This window comes from Schistocerca americana, chromosome 8 (genome assembly GCF_021461395.2).
Source record: "Schistocerca americana isolate TAMUIC-IGC-003095 chromosome 8, iqSchAmer2.1, whole genome shotgun sequence".
NCBI classification, from domain to species: domain Eukaryota; kingdom Metazoa; phylum Arthropoda; class Insecta; order Orthoptera; family Acrididae; genus Schistocerca; species Schistocerca americana.
Window position 1 is genome coordinate 366,360,763 of NC_060126.1, and position 19,098 is coordinate 366,379,860.

Here is a 19,098-nt window from a genome sequence, read left to right on the forward strand (position 1 = left end):
CTTTTGATGAATTTTAAAGTTCACTTCAACCACTCATATTTCAATCACTTTTCGAAAAGCTTGGTTATGCCATACTAGTGACAAGCAGGGAGAAAGGTTCCGTCATACATTAATCCTAGTTCCACAGATCACGAATACAACATTTCGTATTGATGTGGAACATGTCACTTTAAAATAAGTTTTCTTTACACAAAATGGTTAATTTTTTTCTCAGTTACTACTTCATATCTAACAATTCATCTATTGAGTAGAAGGAACTGTCATTCAGAAATTATTTTAATTTGCTTTTAAATGTTTGTTGGCTATCTGAAAGACTTTTAATACTATTTGGAAAATGACCAGAGATTTTTGTGGCAGCATAGTAATTCACCCTTTTCTGTGTCAGTGAGATTTAACCCAGAATAGTGAAGATCATCCTTTCTTCTAGTGTTATAGCTATGCACTTTGCTGTTACTTTTGAACTGGAATGGGTTATCAATCACAAATTTCATAGGTGAATATATGTATTGCGAAGGTATTGTGAATATCCAGAGTTTCTCAAATATATGTCTGCATGGTGATCTTGGGTGGGCTCCAGCTGTTATTCTGATTACACACTTTTGTGCAACAAATATTTTCTCTCTTAATGATGAATTGCCCCAAAATATGATGGCACATGAAAGCAGTGAATGAAAATAGGCATAGTAGGCTGATTTACTGATATGTTTATCACCAAAATTTGCAATAACCCTAATAGCATAAGTAGCTGAACCTAACCGTTTCAGCAGATCATCAATGTGTTTCTTCCGATTCTATTTCTCATCAATGAACACACCCAGAAATTTTGAATATTCTGCCTTAGCAACAGATTTCTGTTCGAAGTCTATATTTATCAATGGTGTTAAAGCCATTTACTGTATAGAATTACATAGGCTGTGTTTTCTCAAAATTAAGTGAGAGTTCATCTGCAGAGAACCATTTAATAATTTTCTGAAAGACATTATTTACAATTCCGCCCCCGGTAGCTGAGTGATCAGCGCGACAATGTCAATCCTAAGGGCCCGGGTTCAATTCCTGGCTGGGTCAGAGATTTACTCCGTTCAGGGACTGGGTGTTGTGTTGTCCTAATCATCATTTCATCCCCATCGCAAAATGGTGTCAAATCGAAAGACTTGAACCCGGCGAATGATCTACCCGATGGGAGGCCCTAGTCACACATTTATTTTCTTGGCTGATTCCTGCTTGTTGGGTGTGGTGACTATACTTGTATCATCAGCAAAAAGAGCTAGCTTTGAATCTTCATGAATACAGAGCAGCAAGTCATTAATATATATTAAGAGCAATAAGGGACCCAAGATTGAACCCTGTGGAACACCATTCTTGATACCTCCCCAGTTAGAGGACACTGCTGACTTTTGCAAACTATCTGTACTGTTGATTTCAACCTTCTGCATTCTTCCAGTTAAATATGAATTAAACCATTTGTGCACGGTCCTGCTGATACCACAATACTTAAGCTTGTTGTTGTTGTGGACTTCAGTCCTGAGACTGGTTTGATGCAGCTCTCCATGCTACTCTATCCTGTGCAAGCTGCTTCATCTCCCAGTACCTACTGCAACCTACATCCTTCTGAATCTGCTTAGTATATTCATCTCTTTGTCTCCCTCTACGATTTTTACCCTCCAGTACTAAATTGGTGATCCCTTGATGCCTCCGAACATGTCCTACCAACCGATCCCTTCTTCTAGTCAATTTGTGCCACAAATTCCTCTTCTCCCCAGTTCTATTCAATACCTCATCATTAGTTATGTGATCTACCCATCTAATCTTCAGCATTCTTCTGTAGTACCACATTTTGAAAGCTTCTATTCTCTTCTTGCTTAACTATTTATCGTCCATGTTTCACTTCCATACATGGCTACACTCCATACAAATACTTTCAGAAACTACTTCCTGACACTTAAATCAATACCCGATGTTAAGCTTATCTAGAAGAATTTCATGATTCACACCATCAAAAGCCTTTGAGAGATCACAAAATTTCCCAATGGGTGATGTTCAGTTATTTCTGTTGAAAATGCCTGTCTGAAAACCAAACTGACATTTTGTTAGTACTTCATTTTTACAAAAGCGTGATACCAGTTTTGAATACATTACTTTTCCAAGAATTTTGGGTAAAGCTGGCAGAGGTGGGATTGGGTGGTATTTGTTAGTATCAGACCTTTTCCCTTTTTTATGCAATGGTTTAACAATAGCCTATTTCAGTCTATCTGGAAAAATGTCATTTTTTAACAAGCTGCTACATATGCGGCTGAGAACCATACTTATTTGTTGGGAACAAGCTTTTAGCACTCTGTTGGAAATGCGATCAATTCCATGTAAGTCTTTACTTTTGAGTGAATTTATTATTTGCCTAATTTCATTAAGAGAAGTGGGTTGAATTCAGATGGCACGTCAATATGATTGCTGATGTTACACAGATACTAGCTGCAGATGTTCACAGGGGAGGGACGGAGGGGGGGGGGGGGAGTACCTAAATGGAAATACAAAAACTTTTAGAGGCAGGAATGAATTTTATGGCTACTATCAGTCTAGAAGCGTTCCATACGTCTGCTAAATTTCCTTATTTAACTACTTGCATACCAGTCAGTACAACAAAGAAACAGGCATTTTCTGAACATTTCATGACTGGTCTACAAATAATTTCATCATATTTAAAATCAGTACATCAATTTGCATTAGCATCAGCTGAAATTTTCAATTACATACATTTGGCAGGCATGCGCACAATGGAAAGGAACATACATTTCCAGATGTGCATACTGAAAATTATCACCTTAATGAAAGTGTATGTTGTTGCACACAGATATTAACTCTTCCAGCTAAAATATTTAAGAAAGCCTTCTCAGGATAAGCTATTATTTGATTAGAATTAAAGTAGTTCAAAGTTTATCACTTCATGGATGTTCAGAACTTGTCCCATTTGGAAATGGTGTGTGTAGTCTGTCCTCTGTGCCTGTACTTTTTCGGTCAGACTTCCAGACAGTCTTCAAGTGCCAGTAAAGCTTTAGAGAAAATTCGGCAAAGTACCTATAAAATTTCGATCAATTTCTTTTTGATCCTGAGACTGAAAAATTCCTCTATGAATTCTTTGCTCTGTGTTAAGTCAGAAAAACTGAATGAACATGCATTTTGATAATGAAGGGCTACGAGCCCATAGTGAATGAAATAAACACTCTATTCTAAGGTACTTGTAATTCAGCAACATTGCCTTTATTTACACTGTGCGGTACATTATACAATTCTGAAATATTTCCCTGAAGACTCAACACAGCTTTACAATCTTTAACCTGTATATCCAAATTATGAAGTATAGAAATTAGCAGTTTCAGTATATTTGTCATGAATTTATATCCATATATATGTATATATATATCTGTAAATGTTCCTTATGAATTAATTGGTGTTCTACTTACATTTCACATTCAGACACAAAATATGTATCCTTATGATATATTGGTGTTCTTTAACTCAGAGCACATAAGTACTCTGATAATTTATAATTACAGCTAAATGATAATTATGGGAAGGTACACATTATGTGATCTACACAATTTTACACTAATGTACAATTTTGGTTACAGTAAAACACTTCCAATACCACAATTAAAAACAAAATCTAAAGCTATCCAAACAAAAATCTGCAATCTCAGGGGTATAGACTTTGTATGTAATACTGCTAGTAACCTAAACTGACAACAGGAACATTTAAAAAGCAACTGAACTTAAACAATTGTTTTAAAATACATGAGAAATTTTGATGACCGAGGAGATTGCTTCATACACCAAAACAGTGTAACTCAAGTCCTGCTCTGAACGGAAATTTGTGCACTATAGTAACAATTGATAAAATGAGAAAATTGACATTAAACTCTCATAGTATAATTTTAAAAATATTTCATAAATATCTGAGCTTTTGACAAATTTAATTTCTCAAATATGTACACGATTTGTTTTATTTTAACATTATAATATAAAAAATAGGATCCAGATAAAATATTTTAATTCAGGTCAAAAGGTCAAAACTGTAAAGAAATACACTTTATACATTATGAAGTAATTACTATGATACAACATTTACCCTACACTATACAAAATGGCTTTGCACTGAATCAACTAGATTTGCTGCAATGCTAGTAACTGTCAGACTTTTACTACAGCTTAAGTAACCACATGTCAGTTTTTTTTTTTTTTTACATAATGCCACTTTTTCTCTTACTTTCAACACAGTTTTGTTCCACGTAAGATCTTATGAAAAATGTTTAAAAATGTGTCTCTTACAAAACTGTATCAAATATAATGATTTACTGAATATTTCAGTTTTAAGATTTAAGTTGTGGAGAAAATAGAGTTAAAAGAGGCATTAAAAATGCTTGACAGAGGTAATGAGTTTACCCAGGTTAATGCAGGCTACTATAAAGATTGCTATTTATCACACTTCTAATTAAACACATGAAAGCATTTAGTTTCACAATGATGCGTTTATGACAGTACGGTCATTTTTCAGATAATATTTCTTTTTCACAGCAGAGGAACAAAGCTTACTGACAGATGTAACATATTATGTCTTTGTCGGCATTCTTATTTCATAATGATTCAATGTGCTAAGCCATTTACATAAGGAGGTAGCCAACACAATTGTGAAAACATTCACAACTGTTCTTTTGATTTTATTTTCTACTGAAACACATACCAGACTCCAATAAATGTTTGTCCATAATGACCTCACAGATTCCTGAATTTGGCCTGCACATCTAACCAGAATGATGAGTTGAAATAAACTTTCATTATTTTTTTTCCCTGCAATTAACATTCAGGATAAAAGAAATACAGTACTGTGAGTACCAAGTAGGCCAGAACAATTTGAACAACAAAGCAGAAATTGATGTTGGGTCTGAAAAAAATTTGATGTGCAACTTTTATGCACAAAGTTTCGTAATGACATTTACTCTGAGACACGCAGTACATACTTCATCGCCAAAAAGGAATTTCAGCATGCCATGTACTGTGCTTGCAATTTTAAACAAATATGTTATACTCCACAAGCAAGTTACATTCTTTACCTTGACCCCTGAACAGTTGTAGCTTTATGCTATCAGAATATGTCTACATTCAAAAACACAAGTAAAAACAAAACTATCAGCTTAGTGACACAATTTCTTGCATACGAAATACTTGCTGTTGAAATACACCAATAACTTTATACAACAATTCATACGGGACGCTGAAAAACTAACAAGAGTTACACACACTATGCTAAAAAATTGTTTTTGCAATCCCTTCACAGTTGTAGGAACCTGTACTATCCATCGACTGTTGTTCAGTTCAGTGTTAACAAAGTTAGACGTGTATGTTTAACTATCTGCTAATGTAACCAGGCTTAGTAAAATTCAAAACATCAGAAATTATCAATGAAAAAGAAACTGAACAGTTTGATATCTGTGCTGTTCAAGCCTTCAGAGTACTTCAGGAACAACAAATGCTCAAAGTTTGCTCCACAGTATTGTGAAACAGAACAAACACAGAATACACATGGAAAATATAAATACTGATACAGCATTTATTTACTAAACCTTAAAAGATATGTATATATAAGTACAGAAAACACAAACAAAAACACACACACACACACACACACACACACACACACACACACACACACACACACACAAATCAACCACATGTGCAAGATTCTCTCACACACAGTAATGACTGAAGAAAGAATTTGGTATATTGTCTCAAGAATAAATTATGAGTCTTATTCATTTCAATGTTAACAATTGTACTCTGCCAAGTAATTGTTCAACAATGGGAGTTAACTTCACAAACATATATGAAATCTCTGTACAAAGATATCCAAGATGTAGGTGTTTGCAATGTACAGACACACAAGAGATGTCTTTATCACCGTAAGATGTAAGCCAATTTATCTGAATGGCACACTAATGAAAGAAAGGATTATACAATCCATGTAGGAGGAGAATTACATCATCATAATAAAAATACAATATTACAACAAACACAGAAAATTACAATATTATTTTATGAATATTGTCTAATGTTATTGATTTGTACACAGACATGACAAATTTCAGAAATATTAATGACTTAAAATCTTTTCACAACCACATGCTGTTTCTGATTTCACAACAACGGGGCATATAAACAAATAATAGTGAGTCTCTGTCCACAAAGTATCAAACCCAGAATAGATCTACAGCACATGAAAACTGTCAGGGTTGGAAATGGAAACAGTTGTAATCAAAGTCAATTCAATGTAGCCCAAACAAAACCCAATCATTTTTCAATGATGTGGCTTGTACAGGTAACTGAGCTACAAGTATATGTGACTGTACTGATGAGTGCACTTATATCACTTTCAGACAACCACCAACCGATGAAGCTGCTTATGATTTAATCAAATTGCATCTCTTTCTTTATCACAAATTCTTTCAAATGATTATCTACCTGCGACAAAATAATAACTCTGACATCTGGGGCAGAGGCACCAGCAATGTGAATGCAAAATGTAAGAAATAAAATGAAGGGAATAATAACGAATCCTGGGTTCTCAGAATGGTTTTTCCACTATTCCCATACTTTGCTGAACTATTACTTTATTGATAACTGAACTACTAATTCTCTCTGTATGGTTTCCATTTAATTTCTATACATGAATTTTCAGTTACATTGCTGATGAACCTTAAAGAATAAATTCAGTGAACTCTCTTCCTTTTTATTTGCTTATACCTCTGCTTCTGAAATATCACTTTCCATAACACCAACCATTGACTAGCCTGCTAGATATATCTGGAAACGTGTCAAAAAAAAAAGGTCATAATCATCATCATCAACAACAAAGACCAGCAAATAAATTCAAAAGCTTTCAGCTTCTGAATATACTCCAACTTATTAAGTTCAGTTCACCAAATCTAACATTACAGCAAAGTATTAGTAGTTGTTCCTCCAGTTATATTAATTAGGTTTACAATTAGAAGTTGTGGAAGAACCCCTATAGCACTGGTTTGTGTATAAAGAAAATGCAATGTTGCTGTAAAGTTCATATTCCATACTGGACTGTAGGTCCCCTTCCAACATGCTGGCTAGGTCAGCTGATAGGTCAGAGGATAGGAAGTGTCTCCAATAACATCATGCTTTTAAAGCACTGTGTTTCATTCATCATTAACATGGTAAAAGCAATTATTACAATTTTAAGGGAGTCAGTAGCTCATGATACACTGAAAGTCTGAAGTTAATAAACTTGAGTCTGTAGAATATAGTAATACACACCCAAAATAAAGAAACTATAAAATAATGACACATAGCTGAGTAAAAACCAGCATGTTATGCAATGCTTCCACAACTGTTCATTTACAACCCTTGCACAACAGTTTCATTTTGCTTGTAAATGATCCTTACATTAAAGGTTCGAATTCCAACACACAAGTATGCATCAAAGTCAAGAAATAATGAAAACAGCTTCTCACACACTTGCATGGCAAGCTTTGTAGGAACTCCCACCTAAATAAGAATGTAAGCCACATGGAAAAATTTATGAGACCATTGCTGCAATTACTGAAGACAGGATAACAAATTTTTGGGAATAGGTTAGTTTTGCACATAGTTGAGACTTTTCAACAATAATTTAAGAAACCTGAAATTGACTTCCAAGTTTTAAAAAAGTTATGACAATATCATACAAAATTCCCTAAAGCATATGGATTTAATTAAATATAGCAATTGTTTGTTTGTACTCTGCCTCCAACAATATTCTTCCAGAATGTTTCTACTATGATGGCAAGTGCCTCAATGTCTCACAAAATGGCAGATGACTAAATAATCCATGCGCTCTAAATAATTTTGGTGCCATCATCATTACAAGTTTGGCACAGGAGGTCATGAAATTCAAGACAATTCCTAAAAAAATGAGGCTGTGTGTATCATATTTGATTTTTCATATCTTTGTTTTTAAAATTGCAAGGAGTTGGAGCCACAAATTACATTCACAAGAATTTTACACACGAAATAATTTGTGACAATGTGAGTTTCCTGTGAAACATTTTTATCTATCAATTTTATAGTGAGGAAATGGTTATAAAACCTTGTTCGATGGTTTAATTTATGGGCTGTCCTTTCAAGCATTTCTCCATCAACACTGCAAACTTATTATAGGTGCTGATAATTGTAAACTGTGATACATTTCTTTTTCTTTTTTTTTTGCACCCAAAAAAATGTCAGTAAATACAGATTCAAACTCTACAGACATATCATATTTATTCAGTAGCATTGCAGTCAATGTAGACATATACCTGGGATAACAATGATTTACAAAACATTTTGTGTGAAACAAGTTGTTCTCAGTTTTGTTTTACTGCCCAAATGAAAGGCGACTGTTGTTCTGATGTGAAGCTTGTACGCTCGCACAATGAAAACATGAGCTTTGCACAAGCAACACTGCAAGTTAACATACAAAAGTATTTGATATTTTGCATAAACAGCCAATTTTATTTGTTGATATCATCACTTATTGCACAATGGATCCATAAATATCAGTGAAGCTCAATTATGAAAGCATTAGATAGCAGACAAACAAACAACTGCTCAGAATTTCACAATATTAACATAGTACGTATAAAAACATGTGGCTCACATTTATACAGGTTACGAGCAGTGGAAACACAATGTGTAGCAAATTTCTGCATGAAAATATGAAACAGAATGGTCATCTCACAAAACATGCCACCTCTGCTTCAAAACTTAATGTTCAAAGGCAACTGTTACTGGCAATACACAAAACTTTGGGCAAGTGACTAGAATCATACGTAATAGGAATAACTGTCAATACTGACAGCACTTAACAGGTAACAGTGACAGTGACAATCAAATGTTTTCACTTTGTACATTCTCTGCTCTAGTATGCATGCCAGAAGCACAATTGAAGTCTAAAATGTCCTTCAAGAACAGTCACAGAAAGCTTGAGAAACAAGCACCATACATAGCTTGAACAAAGATCACAAGTGCATCACTCATAACAACTGTACATAATATTTACATTCAGATCATCTCTCTCAAAGTCTGATAATTATACATTTTTCTTTACAAAATGTACAGTTACTCAGAATTTAAGTACCAGGTGCATTGCCTGTTGCAGTTATGAGACTCTCGTGACAGATCAAGAAGCAACAGATTTCTCAGTCTCTGGCTATTGGTCAATAGCCTTGTCTCGAACTAAAAGAAAAAAATTAGTCTTCTTTAGAAGAGACAGTCATTCATAAAAATAGTTTCATCTGCTACTGAGTCATCGCACTTAAAATGCTTTGCAGAACAGATAGTTGAAAACTTCACTTTATATAAATAAATAAAATTATCAAAAGCAGATGAAACTTCTTTTCGAATTTCCACACAACTGATGCACTTTACATCTGCCATAAAGCTGTGACTTACGCATGAAGACACGAATAGTTTCAGCCGACACACTATCACTTCCTCTTGCATTATACACTGCAATTACTCTTGAATGTGGAGAAGAGTGAAAGCTGTCTGTCATTCGCCAGACTGGTCAGGGAGAGATCCCTCAAACAGGCACAAAGCCCTGTGTACAAACTCGTATTGTTCTGCAGTCTGTATCATACCACCCCTAAAAAAAAAAGAGAAAAAGTTATCAGATGGTTCAAATGTTAAAAATACATGTATGGTCTAATAACACATACTGCGCTGAAACATCTCAGGATAAACAAGTGAAAATAAACAACTGTGATAAAGGAAGTATTGAAGAGTTAACAAGCACTGTGAGTGTCTAGCACTGCTCTTACCTGTCGTATCGCATCTGGCACACGATACCCAGGATGTCAACATTATCATTGTGCAGCAGTTGTGCCATGCCAACGGCAACTGCAATGAAGCATCCAGTGCGGCCAATTCCTGCACTGCAGTGTACTACGACAGGAGGATCTCCTGAGCCGACTTGGCGATACTCGGCAACCTCACTTGCCATAGCAACCAGTGCCTGAGCACTAGAGGGGGTTGCGTGATCTGGCCAAGTGTCATACCATAAGTGCAAAATTCGTCTTGTCTCATCACCACGCTGAAAAGAAGTTCATGCTACTTGAAACTGTCATAAATAATGACATTGATTATAACATTAATCAAAAACATAATACTTTGTATATGTAGGGCATTCACAGTCGAAATATTCCATGTTGTCTAAGGACGGCTGTGACTGTTTAAAAATCTTCATTCAAAGACATGACCAGCTGTGTCTTTTGAATAAAGATTTTAAACCATCACAGTGGTCCTTCTTATTCAATATTCATCAAAAGTACATGAAAACCAACAACATTTACATCACTGCCTACAAGAGTTCACTGTTAGTGTTATCTGTCTTTGCCAAAATGCTGTTATGGAAAGCTGCAAAGACAGAGTGATTACTCATCCAAGTGCGAACCTCGCCGACTCACAACCCGCAGACACACAAAAGGAACAAATTTGAACACATACTACGGAATTATTAGTTTTCCCCTTTTCTTGACCTTGGCTGTTTCTTTATGGAGGATAGGTCTCATCAGAAACTCCGTGGCACAAGACAAGTGCTATATGCAGACGTGTCCTTTCACTCTGCCGAAAGGTAGAGACAGTGTAAAATCCACAGAGCCCCACAGAAACCAATGTGCAGCACTGTTTTGATTGCTGGAAAGAATGAATATAGCCATTTTTGGGCTTAAAGAGGTTTGTATTACAAGTCTTACATTACATATTACAGCCTTGTTTTTCTGCACCTTTGATTAAGGGGAGGGTAGATGCCCTGCCACCACCGTCCCGTTTTTTGAATTGTGTAACTGATGCAGTACTGGAGTCCCTGCCTGACAGTCACCTAGTCACATGTGGGAATCTGCCTAAAAACCACACGCAATCTGGCCAGCGTACCGACCCTTGCTGTTAGTTAAACCAATGGGCAGATACAGTCCAGGGATGGCACACATCCCTGTCCCAGAGAGAGTGCTTCAATGTGCAAGGCTATCTAGGCAGTTCCTGTATTTTATGGTCCAGCAAACTTAATGCTTTCTTGCCAAATTATAATTCAATATGAAGATCACAACACACAACCTCTCCCCATTGGTTTACTTGCATGAAAATTGACAGACACTGAAATCATGAATGCAAACTATAATTTTTAAGAAATATGACATGTAGTGCAGGAAATGTGCTCAAGGCAAGAAACCAGGATATCATGAGAGAAGAGACTATGGAGGAAATAAGATATGCACATGGCAAGGTGATATACATGTACAGAGTTTTGAGGCCACAAGATCATGTGCAACCGAACTGATTCTTCAAAAACAGTGGTACCACACCCCCATAAAAATGGTAGAGAGTAATATAGACAACGTGAAATGAATTTACATTGGCCAAGTTGGGGATGCATATCATAAGCACAATATAGAGCAACTTCTGTTGCTATGAAGTGGTACCTCACTGTGAACACTACATCTAGAAAGGGTGAAAGTGTAACAAAATTTCTTACAATTCAACCCCTGTTAGCAATGAAAGGAAAAACTTGTCTACTGCAGCAACATATAAAAAAAGAACAATAAATGTTGCAAATAAATTTTAGGCCAACTGATAAAGAATGGACTTTTTAATCTACAACCACCAAAACAGTAAAATGTATATAATGTGTATTATGTTTATAGATGAGCAATGATGATGCTTTGTAAATACAGGTTAAATGTGTCTGGTATAAAAAACCTCTTAAACTGGGGCATGCTTCAAATGGAAAACATAAAATAATAATTGAAAAAATACAATAATACAAAAAAGGGGAGAAATAAAAAATGGAAAAACTGCATCCTCACAGTTGATGATACTGCATTTTTGTCAGTTTCTGATTCATGATATGCTCCAATTTATTAGACCTAAGCTGCTGCACTATTATGTGCAAGAAGTTAGTTCCAAATGGTCATGGTGCTTTTAAAGTGCACTAAAAATGAGTGGCAAACCCATTCCATGACTAATTTTAAACATCAAACTACTATACTCCGACTAAAAATACTTTGTGATTAATGTTTCAGTGAATCAAGTGGTAGGGACCAAGCAACAAACAATTACAGCTGTTTCTCAAGCTCCACGTGCTTATTGTGTTGCCTGTTCTGCTGGCATGAGCAGCAGAGCCCTGTCAGAAAAACTATATCTACTGCTGAAGTTAGTACTTTGGTACATATTTTACTTGCTGTACAAAAATATCGAAAGGAACATTATCAGATCACAGTCTTCATAAAGTGTTCATAAACAAACTATTTGGTTAAAATCTTTTGATTCCTTCACATCTTAGCCGCCCGGTGTGGCCGAGCAGTTCTAGGCGCTTCAGTTTGGAACTGCGCAACCGCTATGGTCGCAGGTTCGAATCCTGCCTTGGGCATGGATGTGTGTGATGTCCTTAGGTTAGTTCTAGGGGACTGATGACCTCAGAAGTTAAGTCCCAAAGTGCTCAGAGCCATTTTAGCCATTTCACATCTTATAGTCTCACATCACAATTTGCCTTCAGTGATGTTCTGAGCTTAAGAAACCTACAGCACTGAATTTGGAGAGCTATCAGTGAAAATTTGGTTGCTTAACTTCAGTGGGCTTTCAATGATATGTTACTGCACACAAAATGCAGCCATCATACCAAAAATGTTTTTAAGGATGAAAGGAGAGTCATATCTCTCTATATTGTGGAGTAAATATAAATTATACACTCCTAGTACACCACTGTGCACCACAGTCAAAGTTGTCCTTGTGAACTATGCTGAATTCATTAGTGTCTTTAGTGCTTTGGTTTATTGTGCAATTTACCATATCAATCAAACCCACAACATAAGTTGCCACCAGAGTAACAGTGCACTGTAACATGATTAAATGATACAAAGTTATCTGCACAGCACATTAGTGTAAAATTAAAGCACAGGACTAGTAATGGTGAAAGTTGTGAGTTCAAGTACAGATTCACACTTTTTAAGCTTGTTTATTATTTTTCTATGTTCTCACAGGAATGTGACCAAAAATTAATGACTCAGATGTCGATTTTTGAGTGCTATGTCAAAAGCAAATTTTGACAGTATTGTTCAGCTTGATAAACCAAGGGTAAATGCAAGCCATTCTATGAGTACAGGCTGAACAGATGATTCAGTAACTGGCACCATCTCACAACCTCCCACAACCTACTAGAAAAGGTAGTAGGCTGACTCTTCTCCATGGCAACTGTATGTTGTTTATAATGAAGAAAACCACTGATTACCGTGAATAAATGAACCAAGACACACTTTAGCAGTGGTTTGACGACTCGTTTTTTAGAAACATGAGCAAGCCTTCAGTGATAGTTACGGATAATGCCCCGCATTATTCAAGTACTCTTGATAAAATGCCCACAGTAGCTTCCAGGAAACAAAGACAATATCAACTGGCAACAACGAAAAGACATTACCATACCTGATGACAGCAGAAAGCATTCTCGTGATTCATAATAAACCACCTTTATCACTAAACTGAGGTTACGAAAGTCATGGGATAGTGACATACACATATACAGATGACAGTAGTACCGTGTACACAACATCTAAAAGGGTGGTGCACTGGGAGAGTTGTCATTTGTACTCAAGCGATTCCTGTGAAAAGGTTCCCAATGTTGTTATGGCTGCACGACTGGAATTAACAGACTTTGAGCGCAGGATGGTAGTTAGAGGTAGCTACGTGGGACACTCTATTTCACAAATCGTTAGGGAATTCAATATTATAAGATACACAGTGTCAAGAGTGTGCCAACAATACAGAGTTTCAGGCATTACATCTCACCACAGAGAAAACAGTGACCAAGGGCAGCAGCTTTTGCATACAGTTGTCAATGCTAACAGACAAGCAACACTGTGTAAAATAACCACAGAAATCAATGCGGGATGTATAACGAACACATCCGTTAGGACTGTGCAATGAAATTTGGGGTTAATGGGCTATGGCAGCAGATGCCTTCGCTAGCAGCACATCACCTGCAGCGCCTCTCCTGGGTTCATGACCATATCGATTGGATCCTAGACGACTGGAAAACTGTAGCCTGGTCAAATGAGGTACGATTTCAGCTGGCAAGAGCTGATGGTAGGGTTCATGTGTGGTGCAGAACCCTTGAAAGCATGGACCCAAGCTGTCAACAAGGCACTGTGCAAGCTGGTGGTTGCTCTATAATGGTGTGGAATGTGTTTATATGGAATGGACTGGGTCCTCTGATCCATCTAAACCAATCACTGACTGGAAACCGTTATATTCATTTATATGGAGACCATTTGCAGCCATTCACGGACATCATGTCTCCAAACTACACTGGAACTTTTATGGATTACAATTCGCCATGTCACTTGGCCACAACTGTTCGCAGTTGGTTTGACGAACATTCTGGACAGTTCGAGAAAATGATGTGGCTACCCAGTTTGTCTGATACGAATGACACTAAACATTTATGGGACATAATCAAGGTCAGTTTGTGAACAAAATCATGCACCGGCAACACTTCTGCAATTATGGACAGCTATAGAGGCAGCCTAGCTCAACATTTCTGCAAGGGACTTCCAACGACTTGTTGAGTCCATGCCACACGAGTTGCTGCACTATGCTGGGCAAAAGATATCAGGTGGTATCCTGTAACTTTTGTCACCCTGGTGAACAGTTTTAGACAAACTGGCAAAAACATACGGTCATAGGATCCTCAGACTATCATCACACCAATGCCACTTTGATTCCTTTGAACACATGTGGGCTCAAGTTAAAGCTTACGTGGCAAAATGTTAGCAGAAGTGGAAAGACTGACAAAGCGTGCTATAAACCACACTTCATCATCAGACTGGCACAATATTGTAAAGTACATGAAGAAAGTAATAAAGAAAGTATGAGGGAATTTATTGGTTAGTTTGCACCATGCGTGTGACTGAATGCTCATACAACTACTGTTATTTGTCTCAAAACGCATGTTTACGGTATCTCAAAACATAGCCATCACTGCAGCAGAAGGAGTCCCCAGCACTGACGTCTCCCCACTACCTACAAAGATGTTGGCAGAGAACTTGTATTGTTTTTGGTGGACACACAACTGTCCGTCACATGTGTACGTAGCATATAGTGTTGGAGCTGGCAACTTCTCCACACGACTGCCATCTGTCAGTCACAAAGCAGTTTTAACTGGCGGACACTAAATATGTTACGGAGGGAGAAAAAAGTATGACACCTTAGATGAAACAGAGAAAAATCCGCTGTAATCTTTGGTAAATTGTCCAAATGACTGGACATAAACATCTTATCTCACAGGTGTTTAATCAACAGTAGCTCAAATATGTCGATTGTTGTTCATGTTGTGTAGTGATACAGTGGTTGAAAAACCAAGGAGAAAAAAATGTTGTAGGAATAAAGAACAAAAAGAACACTGAGTGAGTTTTTTAAACTGGTATTCGGTTTATGTTATTTATACCTTCCAAACAATACTCAATGTGGGGTAACGCCAATTACACTGTACAAACAGGACATCAAAGCAGTGGGCTGCTTTACTCATCCTGTTGTACTGTAAAACTTTAATGTTGAGAGAAAGTATCAAAATAACTGGACTAAACAAAGAAGCTCAAAATTAGTGTGAGGACAGCAGATAAAAAAGTCACAATATTTAACAGTACTTACTGTAACAATGAGCTCCCTCAGTGTGTACCCATCACGAGGACATGTAGCAGTAATACGGACTTCAATGTCACCATATACAGAAGGTTCGTCAGCTTCATCTTCTGGAAAATACCGCTCACACTTGGGACGGCCTTTCTCCCACAGTTTTGTAATCATTACTATGACAGTACTTCCCTCCGACCACACCATAAGCCAGAAATCTGAGACGGTATGTGGAAGAGGACCCTGTGTTGCAATATAAGCCTTCTCTTCACTGTCAAAGCCCTGTGTACACACATACACACAAAAAGTTTTAATCAAGTTAACAGTTATACAGTAGTCACTATGATGAAAAGCTATACTTAAAAAAATGTCGTGACCAACATTACAGTATTTAATGACAATTACCAGTTTATTCATAACTATTCTGACTCTGTTTAAAAAAATGATGTCATTTAACTTATCTCTAAATTTAGGAAATGGTTGGAGGGGAGGGGAGGGGAGGGGTGGGGTGGGGAGTGGGGAGAAGCAAATGACACAAACATTGTAGTTTCAAACTGATATTATTTCCACAGCACTTTGAGGATTTTGTTAATGTCTACCACACGGACTGCAAGCAATGACCTCCAGTGTGACTTGATTACCATCTGGTCTTCAACAAGACTAAGATGACTTAGTAGGTAAACTAATATCACAGTCAGATTTATGTCAAAATTTGCAAATTCTTTTGCTCATATATTACAACCAGTACCTAAAGCTCAGTTCCACAAGACTGGTACAGCAGACTAAATGAATTTTGTCTAGTTTAAAAAATAATAAGTAACTAAATAAAAAGTTGAAAAACAATGCACATTTGACATTGCTGTTATTTCTTTACTGACACTTCTGTTGCTCTGCAACTTCGTATTTCCCCCATATTTCACATTCAGAACTGATGATGAGAAAATTCTGACATGAAGGTATTTCTTACCACCTTCTTTCATTTAATACACCACCACATTTCTCTTTGTTTAACAATGCATTTTTAGCTTCTAACTTCCCTTTTGGAGACAGCTCCTAATCGTATGTGGCACTATCACCTCTTGAATTCAGTGCCTTCAATATTGAGTATTTCAGTCATTTCTAACCAATTAAAATGTGTGTGTAAAAGTTTAATGACAATTTTAAACATTACAAGATCTTCATGCATTTATCCTGTTCATGGTTTCAACTGGTGTCTGCTTCATATCTTAATAGGAAGTACTGAAACACACACAGGTTGTACATCACCTGTGTGGTGAAACTCAATATACGGAATAATGTTTGGAGCTTGAAACACATCAAAAATTAAGAGAGATGATTCCAAAAAACTAATTGTTAGTTCAGTTTCTAATGAAGTCCTGGAGCAAAATGCCATTTCAAAGAGCACTGCACAAGTAAGAGAATTACACTTCCCTCATGTGCACTACAGTTGCTATGACTGCACCCATACCCAATTGTGTTCCAGTGTTGATCACAAACTCAAAGCACCAATGAGTTACAAATTCAAACTGATATACCAATGGTTGGCCAGACAGCTTTTACTTATTACTTCGGTTCTCATAAGTTAATATGCAATGAGATGGAACAAGTGAATTAAGTACAGTAAAGTAGAACTGTTACTTTTCCTTGTTCATGTGTAGCCAGCACTTTGCTCCATACGCACATGGTTGTGTTCAGGTTACACGTATGGAGGCGAGATGAAGTGTAACTGCTGAATATGCATAACACCACTTCTTGGCTGGTGAACTTGCGATGGATGTCTCCCCAGATTCTAATTATTCTGAATTTTGTATTGTAAATCCCAAACAGATCACCAAAGTGACACCTGATAAATTCCATCAACCAAAATAAAAAGATTTCCTTCCTTCTCCAAGACTTCCCCCAATTTTGGAACTGAAGAGTCACATTTATCTCCACCTCCTCACTTTTCTACCAATCTCTTAAAATTGTATTAAGGCCACACTTTAAAATTATGACTGATCTGCAAGTTTAAATGTCAATCAAACATTAGGTGATAACTGAATTGTAACTTACTCGAACATAGTTGGCATTGATGTAAGTGGTGAGAGGATCTGCAAGGGGTGAGGCAGGCGGTAAACAAACTCTTGTACGTTCATTGGGCAAGATGGAGCGGTAACGGTTTTTTGTGCCACTGCCAGCCACATAGGCACGTTCTGGATGGTTGCTTGGGAGCTCCCAAAATTCCCGATGCAATGCTCTTACATCACGGAGAGAAGCTCGAAGCTGCCGTCGAGAGAGTACATTGCCAGCAGAAAGAAGAAATTCGTCCGTTGTGCTGCAAGAGACACAATGAGTCATTAATCTTAATATAAAATTATAGTAATTGCAATCAACAAATAATAGCTTTTAGGCAATATAAATGTTGTTACTGACTTGGTGAAAAATATAATTGAGTTGAAGCTGGAATAATGTAGTAAAAGTTCAAAAACTCATTAAATATTTAGTAATATACAATCTCTCAATAAGAATTTTTCTTAATAACATATTAAATGAGTATGAAGGACTGAGAATAACAGTGATTTCACACTTGAAGTTATTCTTATTTTCGACATTAAGTTGAGCATTTATTTTAACATTGGACGACACCACCAAGAGAAGCTTCACTTTATTAGTATTTAAACAATTGGAGCTAGCCAACTTGAATCACATTGACATAAAGTAATACACACCACAGATGATAAAGACTGTATTGCCTGCATACATTTGGTCTCAGTTATATTACCCAAACACAGCTATCGGTGGAAAAATTTTCCACATCAAGGTAAAATCAGACAATCAACACTCCACATAGGAATATCAACAATGTAGGAAAAGATAGACTGCTACTTACTCTAATTGACATTAAGTTGCAGACAGGCACAATTTAGAGACACTTACACAAAGCTTTTGGCCACAACTTTCATCAGCAAAAGATAAACGGAGAGAGACACACCATTCAAACAAGCAAGTAAGCACGCCTTACGCACACGACTGCCAACTGCAGCAGCTCAGGTCAGATTCTGTCTTTTAATTGTTCCTGTCTGCAATGTAATGTGTCTTCCACACCAAGGTAATGTTCTTTACAATTCGTCATTAATCAGTTATCACAGTGCTTCTACTGGAAGGACAGAATTCTAAAGGCAGAGACCGCATTTCCCCTTTTTTCCTAGTTCTCACTCAAAGGTTCAAAGTATCATTGATAAAAATTATTCAACATATCAGTGATAAAAATTACTTATTTCCATGGTAATATGGAACTACAGGTGGAAATCAAAGTATGTTACAAGGAAAGATTACCATTCAGCACACAGAAGAGCCATTATCAGTACATACACTGACAAAAAATGTACTGATGCTAAAACACAGAAGCAC

General features: G+C 36.7%; 1 protein-coding gene across 3 annotated transcripts in view; it reads right to left on the reverse strand.

Annotated features, from left to right (window-relative positions):
- Nucleotides 1-3,219: 3,219 nt before the first annotated feature.
- Nucleotides 3,220-19,098, reverse strand: part of LOC124544636 (tyrosine-protein phosphatase non-receptor type 7-like) — a 366,221-nt gene continuing 350,342 nt past the window's right edge. For all 3 annotated transcript variants that reach the window (XM_047123247.1, XM_047123245.1, XM_047123246.1), the window contains 4 exons: nucleotides 17,761-18,022; nucleotides 15,727-15,990; nucleotides 9,852-10,123; nucleotides 3,220-9,676 (listed from right to left, as the gene is read on the reverse strand). In XM_047123247.1, coding sequence (XP_046979203.1) covers nucleotides 9,583-9,676; nucleotides 9,852-10,123; nucleotides 15,727-15,990; nucleotides 17,761-18,022 — 892 coding nt within the window. In that variant the 3' untranslated portion in view covers nucleotides 3,220-9,582. The remainder of the gene's footprint in view (nucleotides 9,677-9,851; nucleotides 10,124-15,726; nucleotides 15,991-17,760; nucleotides 18,023-19,098) is intronic.